Source organism: Balaenoptera physalus, assembly GCF_965194825.1.
Source record: "Balaenoptera physalus genome assembly, chromosome: 14".
NCBI classification, from domain to species: domain Eukaryota; kingdom Metazoa; phylum Chordata; class Mammalia; order Artiodactyla; family Balaenopteridae; genus Balaenoptera; species Balaenoptera physalus.
The window spans coordinates 40,385,500-40,412,778 of NC_138893.1; the positions used below are offsets into that span (position 1 = coordinate 40,385,500).

At 42.4% G+C, this 27,279-nt stretch overlaps 1 protein-coding gene across 3 annotated transcripts in view; it reads right to left on the reverse strand.

The window, feature by feature from the left end:
• Positions 1 to 27,279, reverse strand: part of ACSL5 (acyl-CoA synthetase long chain family member 5) — a 45,432-nt gene that overhangs the window by 10,755 nt on the left and 7,398 nt on the right. For 2 of the 3 annotated variants that reach the window (XM_082423278.1, XM_082423277.1), the window contains exons 2-13: positions 16,365 to 16,549; positions 13,570 to 13,675; positions 8,147 to 8,211; positions 7,926 to 8,027; positions 6,210 to 6,309; positions 4,707 to 4,885; positions 3,897 to 3,929; positions 3,757 to 3,808; positions 2,883 to 2,956; positions 2,484 to 2,561; positions 1,248 to 1,382; positions 9 to 143 (exon numbers count right to left, since the gene is read on the reverse strand). In XM_082423278.1, the coding sequence (XP_082279404.1) occupies positions 9 to 143; positions 1,248 to 1,382; positions 2,484 to 2,561; positions 2,883 to 2,956; positions 3,757 to 3,808; positions 3,897 to 3,929; positions 4,707 to 4,885; positions 6,210 to 6,309; positions 7,926 to 8,027; positions 8,147 to 8,211; positions 13,570 to 13,675; positions 16,365 to 16,520 (1,215 nt within the window). In that variant the 5' untranslated portion in view covers positions 16,521 to 16,549. Of the gene's footprint in view, positions 1 to 8; positions 144 to 1,247; positions 1,383 to 2,483; positions 2,562 to 2,882; positions 2,957 to 3,756; positions 3,809 to 3,896; positions 3,930 to 4,706; positions 4,886 to 6,209; positions 6,310 to 7,925; positions 8,028 to 8,146; positions 8,212 to 13,569; positions 13,676 to 16,364; positions 16,550 to 16,746; positions 23,358 to 27,279 lie in introns of those variants that run through there. The other variant, XM_082423279.1, reaches the window with a different exon arrangement.

The following is a 27,279-nucleotide window of genomic DNA, read 5'->3' on the forward strand; positions in this document are numbered from 1 at the left end:
CAACGTACCTGGATCTTTCCAAAGATGAGCTTGTCCCAGAAACTGTTGCGTCTGATGATACCCTTTTTCACTTCACTGAATTTACTGGCAACAGCCAAGTTCAACAAGAACTTCTTCAAGGGTGTCTTGGCTTCATTTTGTACCTGCAGAGTGACAGCGCCTCTTAGTTGGAAACCTACTGGAGATACTCACCAAGGCCATTCACCAGTGAGCAAGAGATAGTGCCTCCTAGCTTCATAAGAAAGAGGCTCTTATTCATGCACTGGTGTGCTGAATAATGATGAGCCCACACTAAGAAAGAAGTGAACTTAGTACATACACACAGAGCTCCAGCTCCTCCAAGTTCCTTGTCCTTAGCAAACAACCTTGACAACTCAGATAGCATGTCCTCAAAAGGTAGTCAGCATCTATCTACAGTAAAGTTACCTGGGAGTACTGATTAAACAGCTGATTGGGTACCACTGTTAGGACTTTTGATTCAGTGTCATATGTATTTATGTAGTATCATAACGTTACAAAGAAAACATCCCATTGGCCATTTTTGAAGATCGCTGGGGTACCAGTTCATTATTTTAAAGACTGATAAAGGAAAAAATCAAATAATCTTCATGCCTTTATGGAAGAATCTCAGCTAATGAAGGCAAGAGAAATGCTTGGATTAGAAAAATCACCATTTTGCCAACCTTAATGAAAAATAGAGCAGTGATCAATGACAGCTAAAACTGTTATGTGGCAGTGGGATTCTGGCCCGACTCCTTATTAGAGCTGACCCTGGACAAGTTATTTAACCTCCAAGGTTCAGTCTCCTCATCTGTAAGTTAGGGATTATAAGTGTTGGCATGATTTCCTGGGCTTTTGTAGAAATTAAATGATGGAACGCATATGAAATATTTACCATGGGGCCTGGCACCTCAGCAAGAAGCACACTAAACCAGTAGGTGTTATGAAATCAGAGTAACAATTTCCCAGTAAGTCAGCTGAATTTTGAGGGGCTCCCCAACTCTCTGAATTAATCTCTTTCTCCAGGTCACATCCAAGTAATCTCATCCAGAGGAAAGGGAGTTTCATCTGTTATGGTTTTTCATGGCTGCACTTGTAAGTGTGGCTATAAGTGGATGCTGGTAGGGGTTGCGTGTAGAAGTGGAGCACGTTTCTTAGTAACATAGAGTTCCTAAGAGCTTTAGTCAGGCCTAAGCCCCAGACAGCTCCTGCAGCTCAGGGCCAGCCCAAGAGAAGCAAGGTAGTACCTTATCATAGACCCTGTTAAGGAGTCGGGGAACCGCGGGAAAGACTGTGGGCTTCAGGGTCTTCATGTCATCAGGCAGCAGCCGAATATCTCCTTGGAAGAATCCAACTCTGGCTCCACAAGAGTACACAACAGCCTACAAAGAAAACCAAAGAGCAGAGCTCAGAGCCAAAGGACCACTTTGGGTGGGGTCTGTATGGAACAGAATTGAGGATGTCCATGGGCACTTTTCTCTGGACAGGATGCCCGACCCCTGAAATTTCATGTACCCAGAACTCTGAGACCCTACCCCCTAGGCAAGATGGAAACTCACTTCTGCTGAGGTGGTGGGACAGGTAAGACAGATTGTGAGACTGACAGCCCAGCCCTACTCTGCCCACAGCTCTGGGTGAGGGTCTAAGGCATCATCCTTTGTAAGAGACCATTCGTTATGTAGCACTAAGAAAAAACACTGCCACTCAAACTAGAACACGCCTACAATTGTAAGACCATCTCAGTTTCAGAAATGGTAAAATGTGAAAAAGTATGCTTATTAGAATTGATATTTTATTAATCAGATATCAACACTTTAGCCCAGGGAACTGAATCTTCCATTTTGGCATTTCATGCATCAACAGATAAGCTGGTTGAAGAGGTATTTAAGCAGGGATTAGAGAGAGGATTTTCCATCCCTAATAACACCTGTGTTTTTGCTTTCGGTTCTCAAATCAGCCTCAGAGTAGCCTAAAAGCTTGGCGTCCACTCACAGAAGGCCAGCTCTCCCCCAATTGCTGCGCAATCCTCAACAGCTCCACCTTAAACGCTCTGGACACCTTACCTGGATCAAAGGCTCCTTCTCCACCCCTCTGTGGGGAACTCCTTTTCTCTAACCCTAGGTCTTTTAAAAAGTTCTAACCCAAATAAAAGAAAAAAGAAAAAACAATCCCTCGTATCCCTGCTCAGAATTGAGGGTAGATAGTAAGCTCCAGGCTATGAGCTCCCTGGACTTGCAGGCACCCTGTGTGAAGGCAGGAGGAAGCATTTGCTCCGTGGGACACACACACACTCAACAGAGGAAGGCTCTGCAGCAGGTTAGGGGCAATGCCAAGATTAGGACTCAGCAATGCCAACTCCCTGCCCATGTCCTTCACATTAGAGAAAGGATTGTAAACGTTGCAGAGCTGCCTTTGGAATAAACGTGGAACTAGCAAGTCAGGACCCTCTTTTCACATACCTGCTAGGAATATAGGATCCTTACCTGTACAACCCTCTCAAACATATGAGCCAAGGGGAGGTAGGATATGGTCACGTCCTCAGAACTGGGCTCAAAAGTATACTATAGATCAGGAAATGGAAAGGAGACAACATTGGATTAATAACAACTTTCTCTTCCAAAGAAGATTTAAACACTTCTTTCTAGGACCGCTGCATACAGTTGTACAGGTGTGCACTGTGCAACTCTAAGGGGTGCCCTAACTGCACTGAGTGCAGAGATCGGCAGTGACCCTAGAAGAGCAAAACTCTAGACAAAGATGCACCAGTATTTGTCCACACTCAGGCCTTCAACCTGTTTCTTCCCCCTCTGCCTCCTCTAACTTTAAAATCTAATGACAGATTCCCATTTTAACGAGGGCCTCCTTTTCAATTGACCACTGACCTCCACACATTTGAGAAAAGCAGCAGCATTTGAAACGATATTTTCATGGGTTAACATGGCTCCTTTGGGGTCACCTGTAGGAAACAAGAGGTGGAAAGATCTGTTAAATGGCTAATAGGTAGCCTTTGGCATTGAAATGAGAAGCTACATTAGATTGGTTCTGTTCCAGGGAGCCGAGAGCTTCTCCTGTCACTGTGTTTTTTATGAACGGTGTATGACTCTGCTTATGAATGATTGATGCCTCCACAGATTCTACTTCTGACAGCAGCGTTAGCCTTGTGCTACCACACAGGGCATAGCCACAGTCACAGACAGCAACGCAGTCAAAAAGAAAATCCCAAGTAACCCGCCCCCCTCCCCGTGCTGTTTCCATGTTGAAGACTTCAGATCTAACAACATTACCTAGCCATCACTTTATAAACGGGGCACAGTGGAATGGATATAACTTCTAGATCATTGTGGATCACGTTAAAATTTATTGAGTTCTAATAGCTAGGTTAACTACATACAGGGGAGAAAGAGGACACGGAGTGATCTGTGTAGAACTACCACTGGGCTATCTTGATTGAGTGAAACCACTCCAGTGATGTCAGCTTGAGAGAGTCTGGGCTGGGGGAGAAAGTTGACTTTCTGATGCCACCTTTAAGAGCCCTGAATTCCATAGCATGTAAACACCTCCCACTGTGCTCAGTGAAATTTATTTGCTTATGCATAGGTTTTTCTATGCAGGCATCTGTACTCAGAAGTCTTAGATTATAAGCCCCTATGGATAGGGCTCATTGTAGGGTATTTTTACCAGCCCACTAGTGGTCAGTGGCTCAAGCCATGTTTTTGGCTGACCAGGGGCCTCTGGGGCAACTTCCTGCGCACTGACCTGTGGTCCCACTGGTGAAGCAAATGATGCTCAGATCTTCTGGTGCAGGAGGCTGGAGGGGAAAGCACAAGGGCTTAGTCTACCGTGAGCTTTGAAAGTTGAATATGGAAACACTCAAATTTGGGCAGAAGAAAACTTACCACGGGTTTTTTGAAGTTCTCTTTGCCTAAATTCTGCATGAGCAGGAAACCAAGAAAGAAAGACATTAGTTGAGTTGGGAAGACTTAGGACAAATACAGCCCTCCCTTTCCCTTTTGCTTGAGAACACCTCTGTGTGAATACAACCAAAATTCCAACTTGGATCAGGCCCAGAAGGCAACATTCAGGTACAATGGAAGCCTTGGGGTAGAGTATAAGTTTTCTCTAGAATATCAACTCAAGAGGGCAGATCCCAAATGTCCAAACTTCCCATCAGACTCCTATGGTTCAGGCTTCTAGGACCATTGCTAAAGCGTTTTGAATAAAATGAACAGTTAACATTTCAAGGCTTCCTACACTTTTTATTACTGTCCTGAGCACTTTATATTCTCTCATATAACTCTTTACAACTCCTCTGTGAGGTAAGAGCTATTTCATCCTCATTTTACAGAGGGGGAAAGGAAGATGTGGAGCAACTGGCCCAAGGTCACCTAACTAATGGATGTGGAGCTGGAACGTGAACCTAGGAAGCCTGGCTCCAGGACCATATCTTTAACTGCCACCTAGCCTCTGCATTTATAAATCCTCTACTTGGAAGTCTGTGCACACTGGCCACAGACCTTCCTCACCCACTGGCATGGTTTCTGAGTTGTCTTGGGGAAATGATTCCCAAAGCTTCACAGCATGAGTGTAATTTACTCTTCTCCTTCCACCCCGGAGAACAACAGCTTGCTCCCTTGTGTAGAAGTCCTGCAAGTTGCCCACAGCATCAGACCCGCCTTCCAGCTGTGAGCTGACTTTCAGAGCCATACCTCAGCATCAAACAGGGATAGGATCTCAACTCCACATTTCTCCCCTCTCTTCTTCAGGTCGTCCTCAAAGGGGTCCATGAGGATGATCAATTTCAGGCCCGGGGTGAAGCCTTTTTCCACATTCCCAATCAGGACCAATGCCTTTTGGGGTGTATCACAGATCACCGTGGCGATATCAGCTGAAAGCAGAAATAGGGCCGGGGGTTACCCTCCTGCTTTGCTGTGTACCCGATTGTCTTGCAAAGAGGAAGAGATTCTTGAAAATTTCAAAGCTACTGGGTCCCCAAAGGAGATTATGTCTGTCAATCAGATTTATAATGTATAAAATCTGAAACATTCCACTGATAATAAATAAGCTTAATTGAAACAGAAGCACTTAATTTCCTTGCATGTGCTCAACAGTTTATAGTTTCTAGAGGAGCCACAAAATTCCTTCTCCTTAAGAATACAGACAACGTGTATGAATCACGTAGATGTGGTCCTGCCAATGTATTTCACCTAGGGGAGAGGCGAGGAGGGATTAGAAGGGAAAGGAGGAGGCAAGTGGGATTTTAGCAGACAAGCATTTTATGATTTGTAATGTTAGCATTTGCTTTGATATTTGTTTACACAAATAGAAACCTTCTGATTATGTCTATATTTCAAATGGATCTACTCACTTAATCTACTAGTTCTGGGACAGAAAGTAACATCTAGTATATGTCTTATTTGCCCATTGAACTTGAACTTGTTTCTCTAACAGTGGTAATTTGGTCCACAGACTCAGCATGGACATTGGTAACATGCTGGTGAGCTATACTGACTTCGACTTATAAGAATAGGAAATTAAACTAGTAGTTTCATAGTGATACAATCAATTAAATAAGTTATTCACTAACTCTGTGGCCTTTCATCCAGGGTGGCCAGCAAAAATAGTCTTATTGCTAAACTATATTGTCATACTACACTACCTTGAAGCATTTCATTGAACCTTCTATCTGATTATATCCCTGCCTCATGGGCTTTTTGTAACTTCCCTCTAAATTATATCATAGGTACTACAGGACAAGAGAGACTTGAACATTTTTCTGGTCACAGCATTCTAAGTCTGCTAACAAAAGCAGATAATGAGGAATTACTCAGCATCAAGAAAGAATCAAGTTAAAATGTAATAGCAACAGGAATAAAGATGCACACGTAGAGAATGGACTTGAGGACATGGGGAGGGGGAAGGATAAGCTGGGACGAAGTGAGAGAGTAGCATTGACATATATACACTACCAAATGTAAAATAGATAGCTAGTGGGAAGCAGCCGCATAGCACAGGGAGATCAGCTCGGTGCTGTGTGACCACCTAGAGGGGTGGGATAGGGAGGGTGGGAGGGAGACACAAGAGGGAGGAGATATGGGGATATATGTATACATATAGCTGATTCACTTTGTTATACAGCAGAAAATAACACCATTGTAAAGCAATTATACTCCAATAAAGATGTTTAAAAAAATGTAATAGCAAAGTTTTACCCTTGTTGACAATGTATATGATGGCATCTTCTCCCAAGGTGTCATACAGGGGGACAGCTACCATGGAGTACGTGTAACAAGCAAACTCAGAGATGACCCACTGTATGGAGAGAAGTTCAAATAAGGAATAGCTTATGCTTTGAAAAGGAGATGTACTAATTCAGTCATTTAGTCAACAAATGCTTATTTGGTGGCTCTGTGATAAAAAAAAAATCACCATTTTTGTGATGCCCTAGGGACTGCCACTGCTGATGCTATAAAATATAATTAAATAAAGAAGATAAGATAGGTGCAGAGACAACTATAAAACAAAGGGAGAGTGTAATAAGTTCTATCCATAAGTGTTATGGAAAGCATTAGGGAGTCTTAAGGAGGTACAGTCACACTCAGGGATGGGGTAGGCTATCTGGGACTGCTTTGGGAAAAGTGATGGAAATTGGGCAGGGCTTTGAAAGACAGGTAGGATTTGGTTATGGAGATGGAGGCAGAGAAGGTATTCAAGGAAGAAGGAAGTGAATGAACAAATATAGGACCGCATGACATCACTAAGTACACATCAGAAAGCATAAAAAGTGACAGGAAATGAATTGGAAAGGTGGGCCAGAATCTGCTAATGGTGGGCCTTGAATGTCAGTCTAGGCATTATGAACTGAATTGTGTTCCCCCTAAAATTCATGTTGAAGCCCTAACCCCACTGCAATTGTTTTTGTAGATAGCGCCTTCAAGGAGGTAACTAAGGTTAAATGAGGTCGTAAGGATGGGGCCCTGATCCAATATAACTGTTGTCCTTATAAGTAGAGAAAGAAACACAGGGGATGGCAGAGAAAAGGTCATGTGAGGACACAGCAAGAAGGCAGCCGTCTGCAAGCCAAGAAGAGAGGCCTCAGGAGAAACCAAACCTGCTGACACCTTGATCTTGAACTTCCAAGCTCCAGGACGGTGAGAAAATTAATTTCTGTTGTTTAAGTCACCAGTCTGTGGTATTTTGTTATGGCAGCCCTAGTAGATTAAGATACTAGGTTTGGTGTTAAGTTCCTGAACTAGAGTCAAGGATATCTCTTCTTACTGAGGCTGGGTGTAATGAAGATGAAGTATGTAGATGCACCTAAAAGTGCAGCCGGGGCCCTCTTGGATTTTTAGTTAAGCAACTGGCTCAGGTGAGCACATGTCATCCAACGCTTCTGAAACATACAAAGGCTTTCTCTGAGGATATTGGGTCTAATGACTTAACTTGAACTTGAAGATAAGCTTAATTCCAATCATCTTAATGTCTAAAATCTGTTTTCAAACCACTGTGGAAAGATGGCTACAGCTGGTCTCAGTAGCAATGGATGCCTTGGTTGCTAGTTCACGTACAATGTGCAAGTTCCCATTCTAGTACAAACTCATCCCTTTCCACATCATCCTCAAGCTCTTACTTGCCAGTCCTTCATAGCTCCCTTATCTTCTTCATACAACAGACTGACTTAAAATGACACATAATGGGAGACATGTAAGAGAAGTCCAGTCACCTAGCAAATAGCACTAGACATTCAACCAGGATTAAAGAGGTCCTGCACTGTAACTTTTAAGTGCAACAATACTTAAAGAATCTGAGGTCTTGAAACAGCTTTGATAAGTCATCAGCAAGTGTCAGAGTGCTGGATTTGGGGTAGGGTTTAAAGTCTTTAGACTTAGCCCTGACTCATTTCCTTGAGTTAATTTCAACATGGTTACCTCTGGCCTATTCTGAGCAAAGATGCCAACAAAGTGTTCTTGTGATGGCTTATATCCTTTATGCAAGAGACAGGAGCCCAGGTACTCTGCTCGATCAGACACCTACAAGTGAGAGAGGTAAAGAGAGAGAAAAAAAAGCAGTCAAGACACAAAAGAGATCATATTAGCTCAAGATACCACACAAGCAAAAGAATTTATCCAAAATCATGGGCCTGACTTACCTGTTTGTAGGACAGCCATCTGTAGGGCTGGTTTGGTTTTCTATATCCCAAGCAAGGCCCATTGTCTAAAAACATAACATTAAATGAAAATCAGCTCCAGTTGCAAATTCTTTGGACCAGAGGAGGTTAAAGGAGGTTAGGAACAGACAAGACACAAAGGATAAATCCAGTAAAGACGCGAGCTTCTCTTATGTGCCAAGGAAATTCAAACGCAGTAAGTACTCAGTTCTCAAAGGCAGAGGGAGCCTTGCAAACTACATTTGAAACACTTGGGAAATGCTACAAAACAAGGGTGGTTCCATGTTGGAATGTGTGACCTCCATGGTAACAGGAATTTGGGGAAAGCCATGAGTATGGACTAGCCCACATGACGTGAACAAACAAAAGCCCACAAGTAAACACTAATAGACTATATCGGATAATCTTGGATTGAGCTTCCCTACAATGAGAGAAATATATGTTCATAACAATTTAGAAAAAAATCAGAATACAAGTCATCAATAATCTCATCACATAAACACCATTATTAAGGCTGATATTTTCTTTCATACTTCCTTTGATAGTTCTACAGGGTTATATTCATTCCACATGTATATTTTGGCATCCTGCTTCCTTCCCCCGTTTGATATAAATATTCCCCTGTTATTATTTCTTCTCTGTAGAGATTTCAATGGCCTTATTATGGCCAAGTAATGAAGGGTTCTACTGTATAGCTGAATTTATCTCATTATGGGCATTGAGATTGTTTCCAAGATTGACACCTCAATCTTGGTAATGGTAATGGTATGATGCATATTTTCCAATTGATCATTTCAAAGTTAGAAAATTTTCTTAGAATACAGTATTTTAAATGAAATAACTGGGTTGGGAAGGGTGGCAGCGGCTGAGAGTGAGGGTGGTTGGTCAGACGGCTCAGGTTTTTGATACCTGGCACCACAATGCTTGATGAAGCAGCTGTGACAATTTGCTTTTCTCCAACCAGCAATATATCAAGTCATACACACTAAATAGTCTCTTTTTAATATGTCTTCTGGTTAAATAGGTTTTAAAAGTTATTGCTTTAGGGACTTCCCTGGAGGTGCAGTGGTAAAGAATCTGTTCTGCAATGCAGGGGACGTGGGTTCGATCCCTGGTCAGGGAACTAAGATCTCACATGCCATGGGGCAACTAAGCCCGTGTGCCACAACTAGAGAGCCCACGCACCCTGGAGCCCGTGCACCGCAACTAGAGACGAGAAAACCCGCACAACTAGAGAGACACCCACATGCCACAACGAAAAGAGCCCGTGGGCCACAACTAAGACCCGAAGCAGCCAAAAATAAATAAATAAATAAATAATTTTTAGAAAGTTATTGCTTTAGTCTAGGTTTCTTCAACAGCTATTAAAGTGGGACCTTTTCCCTCATTTGTTAAGTTTTATCTGGTAATGTATTTTGCCCATTTGTATGAGCGTGTCTTCTGAGATACTGAGACTCATAAAGAACTGCAATGGGGCTTCCCTGGTGGCGCAGTGGTTGAGAATCTGCCTGCCAATGCAGGGGACACGGGTTCGAGCTCTGGTCTGGGAAGATCCCACATGCCGCGGATCAGCTGGGCCCGTGAGCCACAATTACTGAGCCTGCGCGTCTGGAGCCTGTGCTCCGCAACAAGAGAGGCCGCGGTAGTGAGAGGCCCGCGCACCGCGATGAAGAGTGGCCCCCGCTTGCCGCAACTAGAGAAAGCCCTCGCACAGAAACGAAGACCCAACACAGCCATAAATAAATAAACACATAAAATTTAAAAAAAAAAAAAAAAAAAAAGAACACACACACATACGAGTACATACAGGAGCACACATGTACACACACTTACATTGGCCATCAATATTTTTACAACTTACGTTTATTGTCTTACATTTGACAATACAAGAATTACACTTCTGAACATTGAAACTACTCAGCCTTATTTAAAATTACAATAAGTCTGGGAACATCCACTTACTAGAGTAAATAGTAATTGCAGCCACAGAAGCCACAAAAGTCATGGTATTTGTTAGGCTAAGGAACAACTCTAACTGGCCGAGAAGACCCCACGTCTTAGCCAGAATGAGACTGAGTTATAAATAGAAAAGCAGAAGAGCAGGAAATTTTACATAGAGGATTTAGCCAAATTGCCAAGAGGAATTCAGGTCTAGCCCAAAGGAAGCATTCAAAGAGAAGGTTACTAGGAACTCAGAGGTAAATAAGTGAACTTCCAGACTAAGTGACAGAGGAAAAAGGAAAGAAAGCAGGAAAGAGATAGCCACTCTGATTAAAGAGATATTTCTTTTAAAAAAATGAATGTGGAGACTGTCCACGGGAAACGTTAGTTCTTTTTCTTTCTGCTGAAGCAGCTGCATGAACGCTCAAGAAGTCAAGTCTCAGACTGAGACTTTCCCTGAAGCCACGCAAGTCCTGCTTTAGAGTTCACAGCCACTGCTCCAGCCTAGAGTGTGTGCCACTGGTGCTCTACCAATGGGATTGTTTGTACTGACATTAATCACCAATGATAAGTACCATTTATGGTACCTAGCTTACTCTGTGCTAGGCATTTTAACTCATTGGGTCTTCCCAATAACTAGTGTTATCCCCATGGTACCAAGAATCATGAAGGGCTGGACAGCTTCAAGCTCACTCAGTAAGTGGCAGAGCTGGTGAAGGTGGGAAAAACTATACTGCATCTCCTTATCACTTCCCTCTTGATGAAAATACTAGCAGAGGCCCATGACCAAGGAACAAGTCAAATAATTGGCCCAAAGGGGCACCAACTGGGGTTTCATTAAACTCTGTGCCCTAATCAGCTTCAGTCTGATTAGCCAAAGTCCTGACCAGGCAACAGCCTAGCCTTTGATTAACTTAAGCAACTTAGATCTTCTTCTGTTCTAAGATGTGGCCATCTAAAAAGAATCCACCCATTAACAACTTCTCAGCAAAACTGGGTCCCAAAGCTGGGTAGAGTTGAAACTCCGGCATGCAGAATCCCTGGAAAGCTTTGTTAAAAACTCATATTCTTAGGTCAAACTATCTGGAATTCTAATTCAGTAAAACACAGTGAAAGGCTTCTCTGGTGGTGCAGTGGTTGAGAATCTGCCTGCCAATGCAGGGGACATGGGTCCGACCCCTGGTCGAGGAAGATCCCACATGCCGTGGAGCAACTAAGCCCGTGTGCCACAACTATTGAGCCTGCGCTCTAGAGCCCATGAGCCGCAACTACTGAGCCCACGCACCACAACTACTGAAGCCCGCGTGCCTAGAGCCCATGCTCCACAACGAGAGAAGCCACCGCAATGAGAAGCCCGTGCGCTGCAACGAAGAGCAGCCCCTGCTCGCCCCAACTAGAGAAAGCCCGCGCTCAGCAACGAAGACCCAACACAGCCCAAAATAAATAAGTTAAATTAAATTTAAAAAAAACAACACAGTGGAGCCAGAGGATCTATATTTTAAACACTATCTGCAGGTGATTCTCAACATGGATCATCTACTGGGTAGGGGTTAAAGATAGAGGTTAGGGCTGATGTATTCAATCCCGGTTTGTAAACAGACGTGTCATTTTTCTATGGAAATAGCCAGGCTGGATTTTTCATGCCTACTTACATGAGAAGCCATTTTAACTTTATCTGTTTAGTTTTAATTGAGTATTGAAATAAAATTTCTAAATGAAGCAGTGTTATGTGCCACATATTACATGCTCAATGACTTGTTTCTAGTTACAATAACAACACATGCTCAGTGAAGAAAACTTCAAAAAATGGAAAATCCCAAAGGGAAGTCTATTGTATCAGCTATATACTATCTTAAGTTGTCAAATAAATAAAACTAATGGTTGCATTGGTTTGTGTTTGTGATTTGCCTGGAAGTCTAAATCAGTACTAATTTGGAGCCAGAAATAGTAAGTACAGGCCCCTTTGGAGACTTCAGATACAAGTTTTCCTTACAAAAAACCTTTCATTGTCTGGAGGTGCAACAACTTTTATAAAACACTTAAGAGCTGACGTAAAATAGAATAATCTAGCCAGACAGACAGATTTAGATTTCAGTATCAGTGTCAACATTTTCTAGTTCTGTCTCCTTCGAAATGTTCCTGAATCTCGGAGTCTCCGTTTCCTCGCTTTTAAAAATGGGGGTGAGGGACTTCCCTGGTGGTGCAGTTGTTAAGAATCCACCTGCCAATGGAGGGGACACGGATTCCATCCCTGGTCGGGAAGATCCCACATGCCGCGGAGCAACTACGCCCGTGCGCCACAACTACTGAGCCCATGTGCCACAACTACTGAGCCCATGTGCCACAACTACTGAAGCCTGCACGCCTACAGCCTGTGCTCCACAACAAGAGAGGCCACTACAATGAGAAGCCCGTGCACCACAACATAGAGTATCTGTCACTCGCCGCAACTAGAGAAAGCCTGCATGCAGCAGCAAAGACCCAACGTAGCCAAAAGAAACCAAAAAAACCAAAAAAACAAACAACGATGTCGCAACTAAGATGTGGCGCAGCCAAAACAAACAAACAAATAAATAAATATTTAAAAAATAAAAATAAATAAAAATGGGGGTGATAGCAACTAATCCCTGTGATGTAGGGAAGATAAAGTAGATGATATCTGTGCAATACTATAAGCTGGTTAGCACTCGACTATTAAATATTGTCGTAGTCATAATTAAAAGGTAGAAGGGAAGGGATGAGAAGTCACAGAGGTAAACCTCCGCCTGGACTGAATATCACCCAAAAGAAAAAAGTTATAGGGAGAGTTATAAGCTAGTTGATTTTGAAAGGAAACTAGTGTACCTAGTATCATGTTCAATGATACAAGATAGAATTACTGAGCCTTGATATTTTCCAAATGAACCTACCAAAGGTCATGTGGTGATGTTTCTAAGAAAGTCCAAAAGATAATTACCTTCTGTGATACTATGAGCAGCAGCATGGGCCAGTAGTATGGCACTGGGGGGCAAGGGCAAAGTAAGAAGTCAGGAGGCCTGAATACTAATTCTGGCTCAGATTCTATAATGCAGGGAATTGCATTTATGAAAAGCATGTTCCTAAACAAATAAAATGTACTAGTGAATTAATCAAAATACTTTCCTACTGTTAACTCTTTAACAACAACTTGGCCAGGAAGTTCTCCTTGTGTTAAGTGAGAAACAGATTCAGAGAGGCAAAGTGGTTTATGTAAAGTCGCACAGCTGGAAATAGAAGAACTGGGTTTCAAACCCAAGTCTGTCCTACTAGACAGTTTACAGCACCCATCCTGATACTGTGCTCACGTCCCCTCCACGCTGTATTTGTGATTCTTCTTGGACCACCACATTTAAACAACTAGAGTTTTAGAAGTGAGACTGGGAAGGAGAGGTATGGAACAGGACCCCACCTTGGCCTTACAGGCAAGGTGAGACGGCCAGGCTTACCAGACACGGCAATTCCTCTTTGGAAAACTTCATACATCGTCTTGGCATCTGAGAAGTAGTAACGTATTAGGTCATTGTCCTGGCAAGGACCTCTCCGTGCTCCTCCCTAAGACACAAGACCAAGTTTAGGTTAAGACCGAGTCTTTCCCCACCCTTTCCAAACCCTTATGGATTGAATTGAAAAGAACATAAACACTGACTATTGAGGTCACAGCGATGACCCTTTTAGTACTCAATCAGTCAATTTTTTAAATCTCAAAACTGTGGTGTCTTCATATCAGAGAAATCCAGAGATTGTCACAGTTATGTTTTTGGCAATCTCCCCCCACCTCCCTAGGCATACACGCACGTGCGTGCACACACACACACACACACACACACACACACACACACACACAAAAGAGATAGTATTATAGTTATATCGTTTTTGAAAAATCATGTTAAGTTTAAACATCTATCAAATGCATACTATGTTCCAGTCACTGAGCAACTACTGTAGATGCAAAGTGAGTTAAGACAAAATTACTGCCCATGAGTACCCCATAAATGGGAGTTTTGGGAGCTGGGGTAGGGTGAGAGGGGGAAAGCATGCAAATATAACACTGTGATGTACATGCTGTAATAATTGTTTTGCGAGATGAATGAAGTGAACAATTCTGTATCAAGTAGAAAGGCTACAGAGAAGAAATAATATTTCAATAGAGACTTTGAAGATAAGTAAGCATTTACCAAAATGATGTGGTTTCATAGAGCAGAGGGAAAGGAGGGTAATTCAAAGTGAAGGAATAGCCTGAATAAAGGCACAGAGGAAGCAACAAGGATTGACTGTATAGCACAGGGAGTTATACAGTGTCTTATAATAACCTATAATGGAATATCATCTGCAAAAACAACAAAAAACAAAAAACACTATGCTGTACACCTGAAACTAACACAGTATTATAAATCAACTATACTTCAATTAAAATTAAAAAAAGAAGGTACAGAGGCAAGAAAACACACTGAAGATTCTGGTGGGAAGCTCGAGAACAGGGTATTTGAGAAAGAGGGAGTAGCTAGGGATTTGTCTAGAAATGTCAGTGGAACTACAGGATCAGGCCCTGATCTAGATACTGCAGCTGCAGTATGCGGGAAAGGGCGCATGCGTGCATGTGTGTGTGTGTGTGTGTGTGTGTGTGTGTGTGTGTGTGTGTAAGGGAGAAGACATGCAGTACAAAGACGTGTGGAGCCTGAGGTACCTGAGTGTCACTGAGATAGATTGGAACTCACCGGAGAGGTCAGAAGTAGAAAGTCAGATTTGGGTGTCGTAGCCTTTTAGGTACATATTCATGTCATAGAAGAGGAGGGATTTTCTCAAAAGCAGTGAGGATTGAAAGCAGGGATTGGCAGACTATAATCTGGGGCCAAACATAGCTTGTCACTGGTAAAATAAAATTATACTGTAGCACAGTCATGCGCATTCATTTACATATTTTCTGTGCTTTCATGCTATAACAGCAGAGTTGAGTAGTTGCAACACAACCCACGTGGTCTGCAAAGCCTAAACTCTTCACTGTCTGGCCTTCACAGAACATGTTTGCCAACCCCTGCTTTAGAGGAATCAAGAGATGGTGAGACCGACACTGTAGGATGAGGAGAGGAAAGAACCTAAGTGACAAAGAAAGAAATCTTTCCTTCTTAGGAAGAAATCTCATTGAAGGATACGATGAAAGGCAAACGTAGAAGTTTTAGGAACAAAGAAGTGTCAAGTCAATTGAAAGGAAGAGGCTGAAGAATCACTGAATTAAGAAGTTAGATTATGAGTGATGCAGAGAAGTCTGGGGAGATGGTAGTGATAAAGGTCAGATCTCAGTGGGCTGAAGTTCAGAAGAGGGAATCAACAAATGGACTGCTCTGAAAGACTCGGGGGAAAAGGGAGGCTTGAAAAGAGATGGTGGCCTGAAGCAGCACCATCAGCAGGGCAGGAAGGTGCTGCTGCAAATCTTCCAAATAAAAGGGAGGGGGGCGGAGAGCGGAGGCAACTGGAGTAAGATTCCCGAGTAGAAGAACAGAGTTTGTAAAAAGATCAGAAGGGGTTAGCTTTACAAAGGAACAGGAATGCTTTTTTCTCTGAAAAGGGTTGAAGATGAAAAATCATGAGAGAAAATTCTTGGAGCTTTCCCTTAGCTCAGAGATATAGGAGGCGGTGTGATTTGCTGAAAAGTCAGGGAATTGAGGGGAAAAGCCCAGTTCAATGTCTGTCGTTTTAAGAGGGAACATTAACTCAAAGCTGGTATTTAACTCAATAACTTCTTTACTATTCTCAGACACTGGGTGTCTTGATGAACATGTTCTCCTGTCCCCAAAGTACTGACTCCATCATCTAGATCGTGGGTCAGCAAACTTTTTCTGTAAAGGGCTTTGTAAATGCTTTAGGCTTCGTGGAACACATATGATCTATCACTCTTTTTAATTTTTTTTTACATATCCCTTGAAAAATATAAAAAACATTCTTAGCTTGCTACTCACACAGAAAAAGGTGGATTTTGCCTTCAGGCTGTAGTTTGCCAACCCCGGATCTAGATTACTGGCATCATAAAACCAGTAAAAGCTGTGATTTCATTTTTATTACAAAGGAAAATATGCCATGACTAGAAATTTTGACATATAGATTTTGGGGTTTTTTGCTAACCAAGAAGACTTATTTTCCCATACTACCCCCCCACCCCCAGTCTCCTTCAGCAGTGATCCTCAGGTCTTGAATTAGTTTGTGCTTGATCAAGTTTGACAAACTGAAAAGGTGCTGGGTAAGTTACCTCGAGTCCCACCGATTGCTTGTCCAGATCAACAAGAGGCAACACGGGATGAGGTCTGTTAATCAGCCACAGGAATATGGCGGCTCCAAAGGTCAGGATGCAGATCAATGCCGGAGTTGGAAGTGGGGAAAACAAGAAGTTAAAGATAAAAAGCATCTTTGTGAATAGCAGCAGGAAATTCAGGCCTAAAAAAAAAAAGAAGGAAAGAAAAAGTTAGAGGAAATGGCCGTATATTTTTACTCAATAGCTCTATGTTTACAGAAAGAACACACACACACACACACACACACACACACACACACACACACACACACACAGCTTCTAGCCCTCCAAATAACCAGGGTTGGACCACTTTAGCAGCTGAATTTCTCCCACTGTTTACCTTAACATTGTCGAGAATAGGAGAATGCATTCTCTACCCTTGCTACTTGACTGTCCTCCCACAAGGCGGAAAGGATCAAAGGAAACAGGTTAATCATTTCCCAGACAATTTTGAGAAAGGACTACCCTTTAATTTTTTGACTGTCAAAGCCTAGAAGAAGCCCTCTGGACCCAAAATAAGCTGGTAGTCAGAGGAGGGGGCTCCAGAGAGCTCCCCCTGCCCAAGCAGACTGAGGGTCACGAAGGACTCTTGCAACTGCATCTCCCTAGTATAACCAGACAGAAGAGGGAACCTCAGGAGAGGTGACATCACCCAACTTAGAAATTAAGCATTCTCCTGTGAAAGACATTTCCTGCTGGCCAGATATGCCTTGCTCATTGCTTTCTTTTCTGAGCCATTGGGGGGGTCTCAGAGATCAACAGCATCACAACTTGCCAGGTCCAAAGTCCTCTCCTCCAGGGAGCCTGGAGGAACCATTTTTATTGGAGGCAACTTTAGCCAGGTCTGCAGGAAGGATGCAGGAGAATGGGCCTGACACATGGTAGCAGGTGAGCATTGAAGATTTAGGCCGGGAAGTGATCTCAGCGAACCAAAAGAAACAGTCTTCCCCCACAGCTCAGCTTTTCTTGTAGTTTCCAGCTTCAAACTACTCTAACAGGAGGCATTAACATTTGAGTGGGTCCTAGGAACTTATTCTCGCTGAAGCCGTCTCTCCCAGATCTTGCCTCACAACTTTCAGACTTGACTAGGACAATAACAGCATCAAACAAATGAGCACCAACTCTATGCCAGGCACTGAGCTGTGTTGTTTGCATGGATTATCTAATTGAAATCGCATTTTACAGACAAAGAAAATAGAAACTCCCAGAAGTAGTGACTTGTCCAAGGTCACTCACCATTTGCCACTGCTGCTTCCCCATTAAAATCTACAAAATCACAACCCATTTTTTCCTTATAGAGTCTAGCCACACAGTTCAAGGAGACTGAATTCATCTGGCACCTTACAGGTCACAGCAAAAGCATTTCAGATTCTGTATTCTTTAAAGTTTACTGCAACTCCCTATATCTCAGAGATGAAACCAAACATTCCTACTCAAAAGCAAGAGAGCAAAGCAAGTCCGATAAAAAGTCATAGCCACCCTTAGAACTTTGGGACAGCTGCCATTAGCTGGCATCTGGAACTTTCGCCATTAAGGGAAACAGTTCATTCCACTCTAACAAAGGCTATAAAGCCTAGAAATTTTGTGTGGGAACAGTAACAGTCACAAGAAGCCCTGAGTCACTTTTCATCGTTTTTCTACCCCTTGATTGGTTATTACCTGAGTTTAGAGTAGTTCCTTTCCATTTTATGGAGGAAAATTGGACTTCCAGAGACTGGGATGACTGTCTCAACTCTTTGGTTTCTTCCACATTGTGTTTAGGTAACGAAAAGGAAGATTAAAAAAAAGCCAGACCCCAAAGGTGCTAGTTTACCTAACAACAGGTGCTATTATGACCACCTGCCAGGATTCTGAGAGCTGGGATTTTTGTAATCCAGCCTTGGCCAAACTTGTGTGGTAAGGCAGTCCAGGAGGCAAAGCATGTTAAAGAGCCAGCCATGCGGGACACCATTCCAAGGCCGGCCACCCACCCCAGGCTGAGAAGGCGGGCTGCCCCAGGGGAAGCTGCAAAATTCACAGGACAGGTAGCAATGCCAAAGGGAGGGGAAACCTGCTTTGTGCTCAGCCATCTCTGCCTATTGCCAACCCCTTTCCTCAGCCTGGGGTACTGCCACCAGTCTGGTGGTACCTTAGAATCTGGGATTCTGCCCTTTACCTTCATCCCTCCTCAAGTAAAAGATTCTTACCTGCACCTCCCTTCTTGGATACAAGAACAGATTGTTGCACTGAGGACTTTTGCCCTCTTCTTACACATGGCAGCTTTACATTTCAGTGGGAGACTTAATGGGAGACTTTGCAAACAACGTCTTCAAAAGAGGGTCTAAAGGTGAAATGTGGTAGTGTGGGATGGGGGAAGAAGGAGGGTGAATTGCCTGGCAGGTAACACAAAGGGAGGAGAGAGAGAGAAAGAACCCATGAACAGCCTAAAGGTGGCACCTGCTGTCCACCCTGGCTGATTCTTACCATGTAGTAATGTGAGCCCAGGGTCACCAGATGGTCAGATTCTTTACTCCCTAGAAAACCTGGAACACTGGATTTTTATGAAACCTCAATTTTAACTTCTGGCTCCATTAGTAAGGGTCTGGTATGGGATAAACGAAAACACATCTGGTTTAATCCAGACCACGGTCTGCCAATTCTTGAGCACTCCTTTTAGGTATACTCCTGTCCTACTGCCCACAAATGGGATGAGCCTGGCCACTTCACTACCTTGCCTACACTGGCAAGGGACTTTATTGGCAGAAAACACTGAAAGATGTATCTATTTGTCAACTGAAATAGCTTACTCACTTTGTTTGCTATTGCTGACCAGGTATCCAAATAGGATATACACAGAATTTCAGATGCTTCCTCCCTGCCTCCCCACATTGTAAAAAATTGAGGTAAAATTCATATAACATAGAATAAACCAGTTTTAAAATGTACAATTTAGCAGCATTTAATACATTCACAGTGTTGTGCAACCACCATCTCTAGTTATTTCCAAAACGTTTTCATCACCCCAAAAGCGGAAACCATTAAACTGTAACTCCCATTCTCTCCTCCCCCTCACCCCTGGCAGCCACTAATTTACTTTCTGTTTCCATGTATTTACCCACTCTGAATATTTCGTATAAATGGAATCATGTAATATGCGACTCTTTGTGTCTAACTTCTTTCACTCAGCATAATATTTTTAAGGTTTATCCATGTTTAAGGTTTAGCATGTATCAGTACTTCATTCCTTCTAATGGCTGAAGAATGTTCCACTGTATGGATAGACCACATGTTGCTGATCCAGTCATCAGTTGGTAGATATTTAGGTTATTTCCACATTTTGGCTGTGGTGAATAGTGCTATGAACATTTGTATGCAAGTTTTGTTTGAATACCTATTTTCAATTCTTTGGGGTAAATAGTAGTGGAATTGCTGGGTCACATGGTAATTTTACATTTAATTTTTTGAAGAACCACCAAACTGTTTTCCACAGTAGCTCTATCATTTTACATTCCAACCAGCAATGTAGAGGATTCCAATTTCTTTACATCCTTACCAACATTTGCTATTTTCTTTTCTTTAAAAAAAAAAAATAATAGCCATTCTAATGGGTGTGAAATGACATCTCATTTTGATTTTGATTTGCATTTCCCTAATGACTAATGATGTTTAGCAAATTTCATGTGCTTTTTGGCCATCTGTATTTCTTCTGTGAAGAAATGTCTATTGCAGTCCTTTGCCTATTTTTAAATTGGGCTGTTTGTCTTTTTGTTGTTGACTTGTAAGCCTTCTTTATATATTCCGGATACTAGATCCTTATCAGATATATGACTTGCAAATATTTTCTCCCAATGTGTAGGTTGTCTTTTCACTATATTGATAGTCTCCTTTTTAATGCACAACACACACACACACATTTTGAATCTAGGATGCTAGCACTAGAGAAGATTTGCAACCATATCATGTAACTCTCTCACTGTTTAAATGGGAGAAACCAAGGGTCTGAGAGAAGGCAAGACCTTCAGGTTACACCACTACTGGACTGGTTGCCATTCCAAACTTTAGAAACCATGAACACTTCCAGATATGTTCAAGTAAACAAGGGGAGAAGCCACCATCTCTCTCGTCATGTGTCCTGTGTCACTCAAATTACAATCCTGGATCAGTCACTCCACAGAACCCCCTGCAAGCTTTTCCTCTTCCCTTAACGTCACTCCCAGTTGGGAAAGAATGGAGTAGGGACAAGTGCAATAGCAGTAAAGAAAAGAGGAAGGAGAGCGGTGTTACACTGTATCTGGGAGTTCTTGTTTGAGGTTATCTACAGATGGTTGAACAAGCCACAGGCTGGCCCCAAGTGGGAAGCTTCCTCCGCTTTCTGATGTGGTAACAGTGACACGCCTTAGTCCCATACCCCAGGATGCCCATCTGTCCTCAGCCCTTCCCCTTGACTCACTCTCCAGGGTCCTCACTTCCTCTGTGGTTTGAATGGCCGCAGCCAACATTACTCATCTGGCTCCTGACATGTTGAATTCCCAAGCTTGCTGAAGGACACCTCCTGCCTTCATACCTGCTTGCAAGCTCCCAGGACCAGCCTTGGTACCTAGGTTATGACCACCCTCCATATCAGCTTTGGGTTTTGCTCCTTTGAAGATTTGGGGCAGCATGTCTTCATTGTCTCATTTTCCTTGGATAAAGTCCTTAAATGACCCCCTTCTACTCTAATATTCATGTTTTTGGTCAACTATGTTTATTGCTATGAATCTTTCAGATCATCCCTATAGTCTATAAATAATTTGTCTTTTGATAGTCCCTTTCACTTAAAAGATTTTATTTTTCTGCTGTGTATTCTGCTCTTCAAGCGTAAGTCCACTCCCATCTTAGGGTCTCTGTATCTGCTCTTCTTTTTGCCTGAAACACTGTTCCCCAGATCTGAAATGGTTGTGTATTGCTTATAGGTCAGATCTCAACTCCAATGTCATTTCCTCAGGGGCTCTCTCTGATCACCCTATTTAATATTGCCCTTTCCACCTCAGTCACTATTATGGACCCTGCTTTCTCTTCTCCATGTCACTGTTTGCTATCTGAAATAGTCCTGGTCCCTTATGGTCCATTGCCTCTACTGAACTGATGCTTTAATTGGAACAAGGATTTTTGTTTTGTTCACTGCTGTGCTTCCAATGCCTGCACCATGCCTGGCACACAGTAAACTTTCAACGAGTGGTTGCTGAAAAAATGACCAGTTTTCTAGGTCAGAATTATCTGTTCTAAATACTTTCAGTTGACCCACTTTTCCCTTAATAAAACTCTCCCACCCCCAAACTCTTCAATCTTAAATCATCAAAAGTCACTCTGGACAATCTTGAGACAGGTACTCCTGATCAATATTTTGGCAGGGTATTAGGTTCGGGATGATGGATGGTGAAAGGATGTATTTCTAACATATATCAAAAACCAGTCAGGATCAGTCTACTCCTCCAGGCTTGGAAGAATCTGCAGGATGGATCTTATCAAATGAAGTCATCTACAGTGTTAAGTGGATAAAAGGTCCAGCCTAGAAATACATGATTCTGTTGCCCTGGGTTTTTGGAATTCAAGGGACAATAAGACTAATTATCTTTGCTTTTAGTCTTGAAGAACTAATTATTTTCTATTCAATAATGAGATATAGATTGCAATTATAAGCTTTAAAAGAATCTGCCTTCTAGAAAGTGGCACACTCGTTTGGACTTAATTGGTTTTCTGTTCTCTTGCATGTATGGGCTCATTCTGAGGTGATAGAAAGTTCATTAAAAGGGAGACCAGAGTCCCCAAGTTCTTACACGCAGTTAATTAACACATTCTTCCATACTGAATTACTTACTCTCTCTTAGAGACTATGTCACAAATCTTCTCAACTCATAATGACTCCAAAGGGGCCTATGTGTTATTAAGGAGGCTGTATATGAAAGTTCTGCTTTCTTGGTTGGGCTTTAAGTTCTAATCCAGACTCCATTGTTATTTCCCTAAACTTCTGCCACCCCCAATTTAGGAGCCCTCCATATCATTCCTTAACTGCATAGTTAATATATATAGACAAACCCCAAAGTAATGGCAACAGGTCAATAGGACATTACAAACCAATAGCCTCATGAGCATACCTGGGAGGATCTGATAACCTTTTCCTTTATATGCAATGAATGTGAACCAGTTAAGAGTTCTATTGCAAGATCCTTCACCCAGCTTTCTCAGAGCTCTGGAGCTAAGGAGTTTTCACCTTTCCTTACACCAGTTTACTCTTCTGTAGCACATGGCGTTTTCTTCTAATAAGAAATAAAATATAACATGATTTGAGACAACAATCCTCTTTCGCAAAACTTAGTCAGAGAAAAGGCTGATATGAGGACCTACTGTATAGCACAAGGAACTATACTCAGTATCTTGTAATAACCTATAATGGAAGAGAATGTAAAAAAGGAATATATATATTTATATATATGTATAATTGAATCACTTTGTTGTACACCTGAAACTAACACAACATTGTAAATCAACTATATTTCAATACAAAATTAAAAAAATGGTAAAGCATTGGTTCCTAAGGAGGGTAAACCTCAGCTACCCATGTTATCTTAAATGAGTCAGAAAGGGCCAACATTCAGTTATATCCAAGATAAAATTTATTGTCATATTTCCCAATTTAAAAAAAAATTGCTGAGAAGGGAATCCTAAAATCTCTCTAAAGAAATAAGAGGCAATTAGAAACCATGAGATATTTCAGTAAGGTGGCCAGTTACCAAATCAGTAGCCAGAAAGTCGATAGCTTTCCTATATTTTGTGCAAATAACTAATTCGAAAATAATGGAAAAGGTGCCATTCCCAATAGTGTATATAAGAATAAATGTGTAAAACCTACATTTAAAAAGTTCACATCCGAGGGACATAAAAAGACTTGAATAATGGAAAGACATACTTGAAATAGTCAAGGGGTCCAATCTCCCTAAATACATTTATACATTTAATACTTGAAATAGTCAAGGGGTCCAATCTCCCTAAATACATTTATACATTTAATGCAACCCTAAAAAAGACCAATAGGATTTTCTTGGGAAATTAAAAAGTTAAAGTTCACCCAGAAAAATAAAACTTACAAAAATAGTCAGAAAGTTTTTGAAAAGTAACAGGAATTGGGTGGGTAGCAGAGAGGTTACCCAAACACTACCAAATTTGCTTACTATGGAGCTATAGAAGTTTTCTATTGATCATAAATAGACAAATCTATGTAATGAGATAATCCTGAAATACTCCCAGTGGATGCTATTATCATATACTAAATTGCAGTCCAAATCAAGATAGATTTTTTTCACTTACAATCAATGTGTTGAGACAAGTGACTAGCCATTCAGAGAGAATACCGAAAGTTGATTACTGTCTTACCCCTAAAACAAAAATACATTGGAGATGGATCAAAGACTAAATATAAAACATTGAAAACCATGAGAGTATTTGAGGATAAAAAGTATGAGAGAATTGTTTTTTATAATCTTGGCATGGGGAAGACTCAAGACAGACACAAAACCTAGAAGCTATAAAAGGGAAATGTTGGCAACTTTGACTACAGAAAACTTTAAAAGATATTTGCCCTGCAGAACAGATACCAGAGACAAAGTCAAAGATAAACTGGGAAAAATATCAAATATTCCAGATAGGCAAAGAGCTCATTTCCTCAGTAGAAATGTGTAGAAGTCAATGAAAAACAAAATACAACCCAGTAAAACCAAGGGCAGAGGGCATGACCAGAAAGTTCATGGCAAAACAAACAGGTTACTTAAAACCAGGGAGAGACATTCAGCTCCACTTATGGTTTTTTAAAATGCAAATTTAAATGAAATGCCTTTTCCCCATCATTTAGATTCACGATGATGAAACAGTACAAAATGCACTATCAATCACGAAGACGTAAACTTGGGGCAGCCTCCGTAGGGATGTGCCCATTGCCCGCTACCACAATTTAAAATGTGTTCCCTTTGACCTAATGACTCTACTAGTAATTTATTCCATAGAAAGACATCAGTTCAATAAAAAGTGCATCACTTTAAATGGCTGTTTGAGGCACTGGTTAGGAATATGGACCCTGAGTCACACTGCGCTTAATCCTTGTCTGTGGTCAGCTTTGTGACCTAGGGTAGATAACTTCTGTGTGTTCTCCCATCCATAAAATGGCAATACTAGTATCTCCCTCATAAGGCTGTCACCATGATTAAAGGAGTTCATGTACCTGTATGGTGCTTAGAACAATGCCTGAAGCATGGGCTCAGGTATGAGCTATTCTGTTCATCATCATTAATCTATAGGATTGCTGATAATGTCAGAAACCAGGAAAGCCTTCCCTGATAGGAGAGTAACCAGATAAATTATAGCACTTACACACAATGGAATTCTTGGCAGGTAGTAAGGAGAATAAAGCAGGTCTGTATATACTGATAAGGAAAGAACTATGTGAAATACTACCAAGTAGAAAGGAAAAAACCCACTTGGACAGTGTAGTGTATGCTTTTGTGTTTCTGAAAGAATAATCCTCATAGGAAAAGACAGACCGAAGAGGAGAAATTATGAATGGATTGTCCAGAAAGTTTTGAGTATTCAGTCATTCAGCCAAAGATATGTAAGGGCTTGACTGTATATCATCAGCATCATTCCAGGTGCTGGGGATATAGCAGTGAAACCCTGCTCTTGTGGGGTTGTATGTTATTGGGAGTTTGGCGACAAGCCTGAACAAGAACTAGATTATAGAATACTGTGGAATAAAAACTATATTAGGGAAAGAGGATTGAGTGTACAGCAGGGGGTGAATTTTAATTAGGGAGGTTACAGTAGGTATTATTGGGACGGTAACACTTGAGAGTATGTATCATTTCATCTGTAATATGCATGCTTTTTTTTAAAAAAAAGAAAAACGTAAAATGAACAACTCTGAATTATCCCACTTCTGACTAAGGCAGCTGACTTAGAAAGTTCCACCACCTTGGTTGGTGGCATTTCATGTGACTACACCTGAGAATACAGCCTCAGCCTCGTTTCTAGAAGTGCAGCTCTCCCACCACTAAAGCTACATTCCATCAGTAGCCTTTTCCCTGCACTCACGTTACCTGCCAGTCTGGATGGCAGCTCTGAGGGTGGAAACGTTTTTCATTCATTCCCTTAGTGGATAAGAAACCAAAGGTGAAGGTTGAGTCATGGGGTCAAAGGGGGCCCGAAAGTGCATCTTTCAACGTTCTCAGCAGTTGCTGAGCACAGAGGCTGGTGTAACATCCCAACCTACGAGCCTACAGATAACTTCTCAGCCACTCACCAGCGCCTGGGTGTCCAGGCCACCGTCTGGCACTAGCCTTCTGCACCAAGCAGGGCCGGGTTCCCAGGCCTGGGTAGCTCTCCTCCCCTGGGGGCCTGGCACCCAGCGTGCTCTGAAGCACACAGCCCACGGGATGCCCCCAGGCAGATGGGAAAGGGCCTCCTTGTCACCTCCACGGGGTCATTCACGTGTGGCCAAGCAGGAAGACAGCATTATCAAAGGGGATTCCTGTTAAAACCCCAAGGGTGGCGAAGCAGTCATTTCCACACCCCGGAAACATTCTGTGAGTGCTTAAGTAACTAAAACAGGAAACAGAGGGACTTCCCTGGCGGTCCAGTGGTTAAGATTTCACCTTCCAATGCAGGGGGTGCAGGTTCAATTCCTGGTCAGGGAGCTAAGATCTCACATGCCTCAGGGCCAAAGAAACAAAACATAAAACAGAAGAAATACGGTAACAAATTCAAAAAAGTCTTTAAAAATGGTCCACATCAAAAAATCTTAAAAAATAAAAGCCAAAAAAAAACAGGGAAGAGATACCAATCTCCCACATTTGTTTTTCCTAGCCCAATTCCTAGGCCACACCCAACAGTTCCAGTTTGTCAGGCGGCTGGCAGAGAGGAGGTGAGGGCTAGGCTTGGGACAGTTCCCTGACCCACCAGCAAGCATAACCGTAAATAAATCCTCAGGGTTTCGATGTTTTTCCACTGGTGATATCTTTGCTACCGAATAGCACAGGAAAAGCTGTAGGAGTCGGATCAGCTCTTTCCTTGGGTTTGGGTCTCGGGGGTCCCTGGGGCTCAGCTGACAACTTGAGCTGCCTCTCCCAGGCAGAGGCTATCTTAATGCAGCCCTGTGCCCGACATACGGTGGGAACCCACTGAGTGCCATCGAGCCACCCTCCCCTTCCACTCACCATTAGCACAAGTTCGGAGAAAGGCACCGAGGGAGGGGAGTCTACTGAAGGAAACAGGTTGCAAAACTCATTCCCGCAATGACACGATGCGCGCCTAGACACAGTGGGGGGTCGGGGGGTGGGGAGAGCCGCTGAGCCCTCCTCAGAAATGCCACAGCCGGACTTCCCGCTACGGCAAGGGCAACACTAAGCAACCCGACCCGAGTGAGGTCAAGGTTCACTCATCCTACAAGCATTCGAATATATGAGCACCTACTATGTGCCCGGCAGTGTGTCCAGCATGCGGAAACTACACTCAGAGTTCACAGTCCAGTAGGGGATGAAGCCAATTCCCCAGGCAGGAAACAAATGCTCTGTGGAATGTACCCCAGCTTTGGGAGCATCTGCTCCATACATTCTGGAGAAAGTATGTATGTGGCAAGAGATACATTTACCCTCTGCACTTTAAATTTACGTATAATTTCCTTTGAATAAGGCAAACCAAGATCTTAGACTCAGTGTATGCCCAGCACTGTGCTGTGTGCAAAGGGCCAAACACTTAGAAGGCACAGCTCCTGCCCTCTGGGGACTTATGGGTCCATCGAACACTAAAATCACTTATACAGGGCTTCCCTGGTGGCGCAGTGGTTAGGAATCCGCCTGCCAATGCAGGGGAC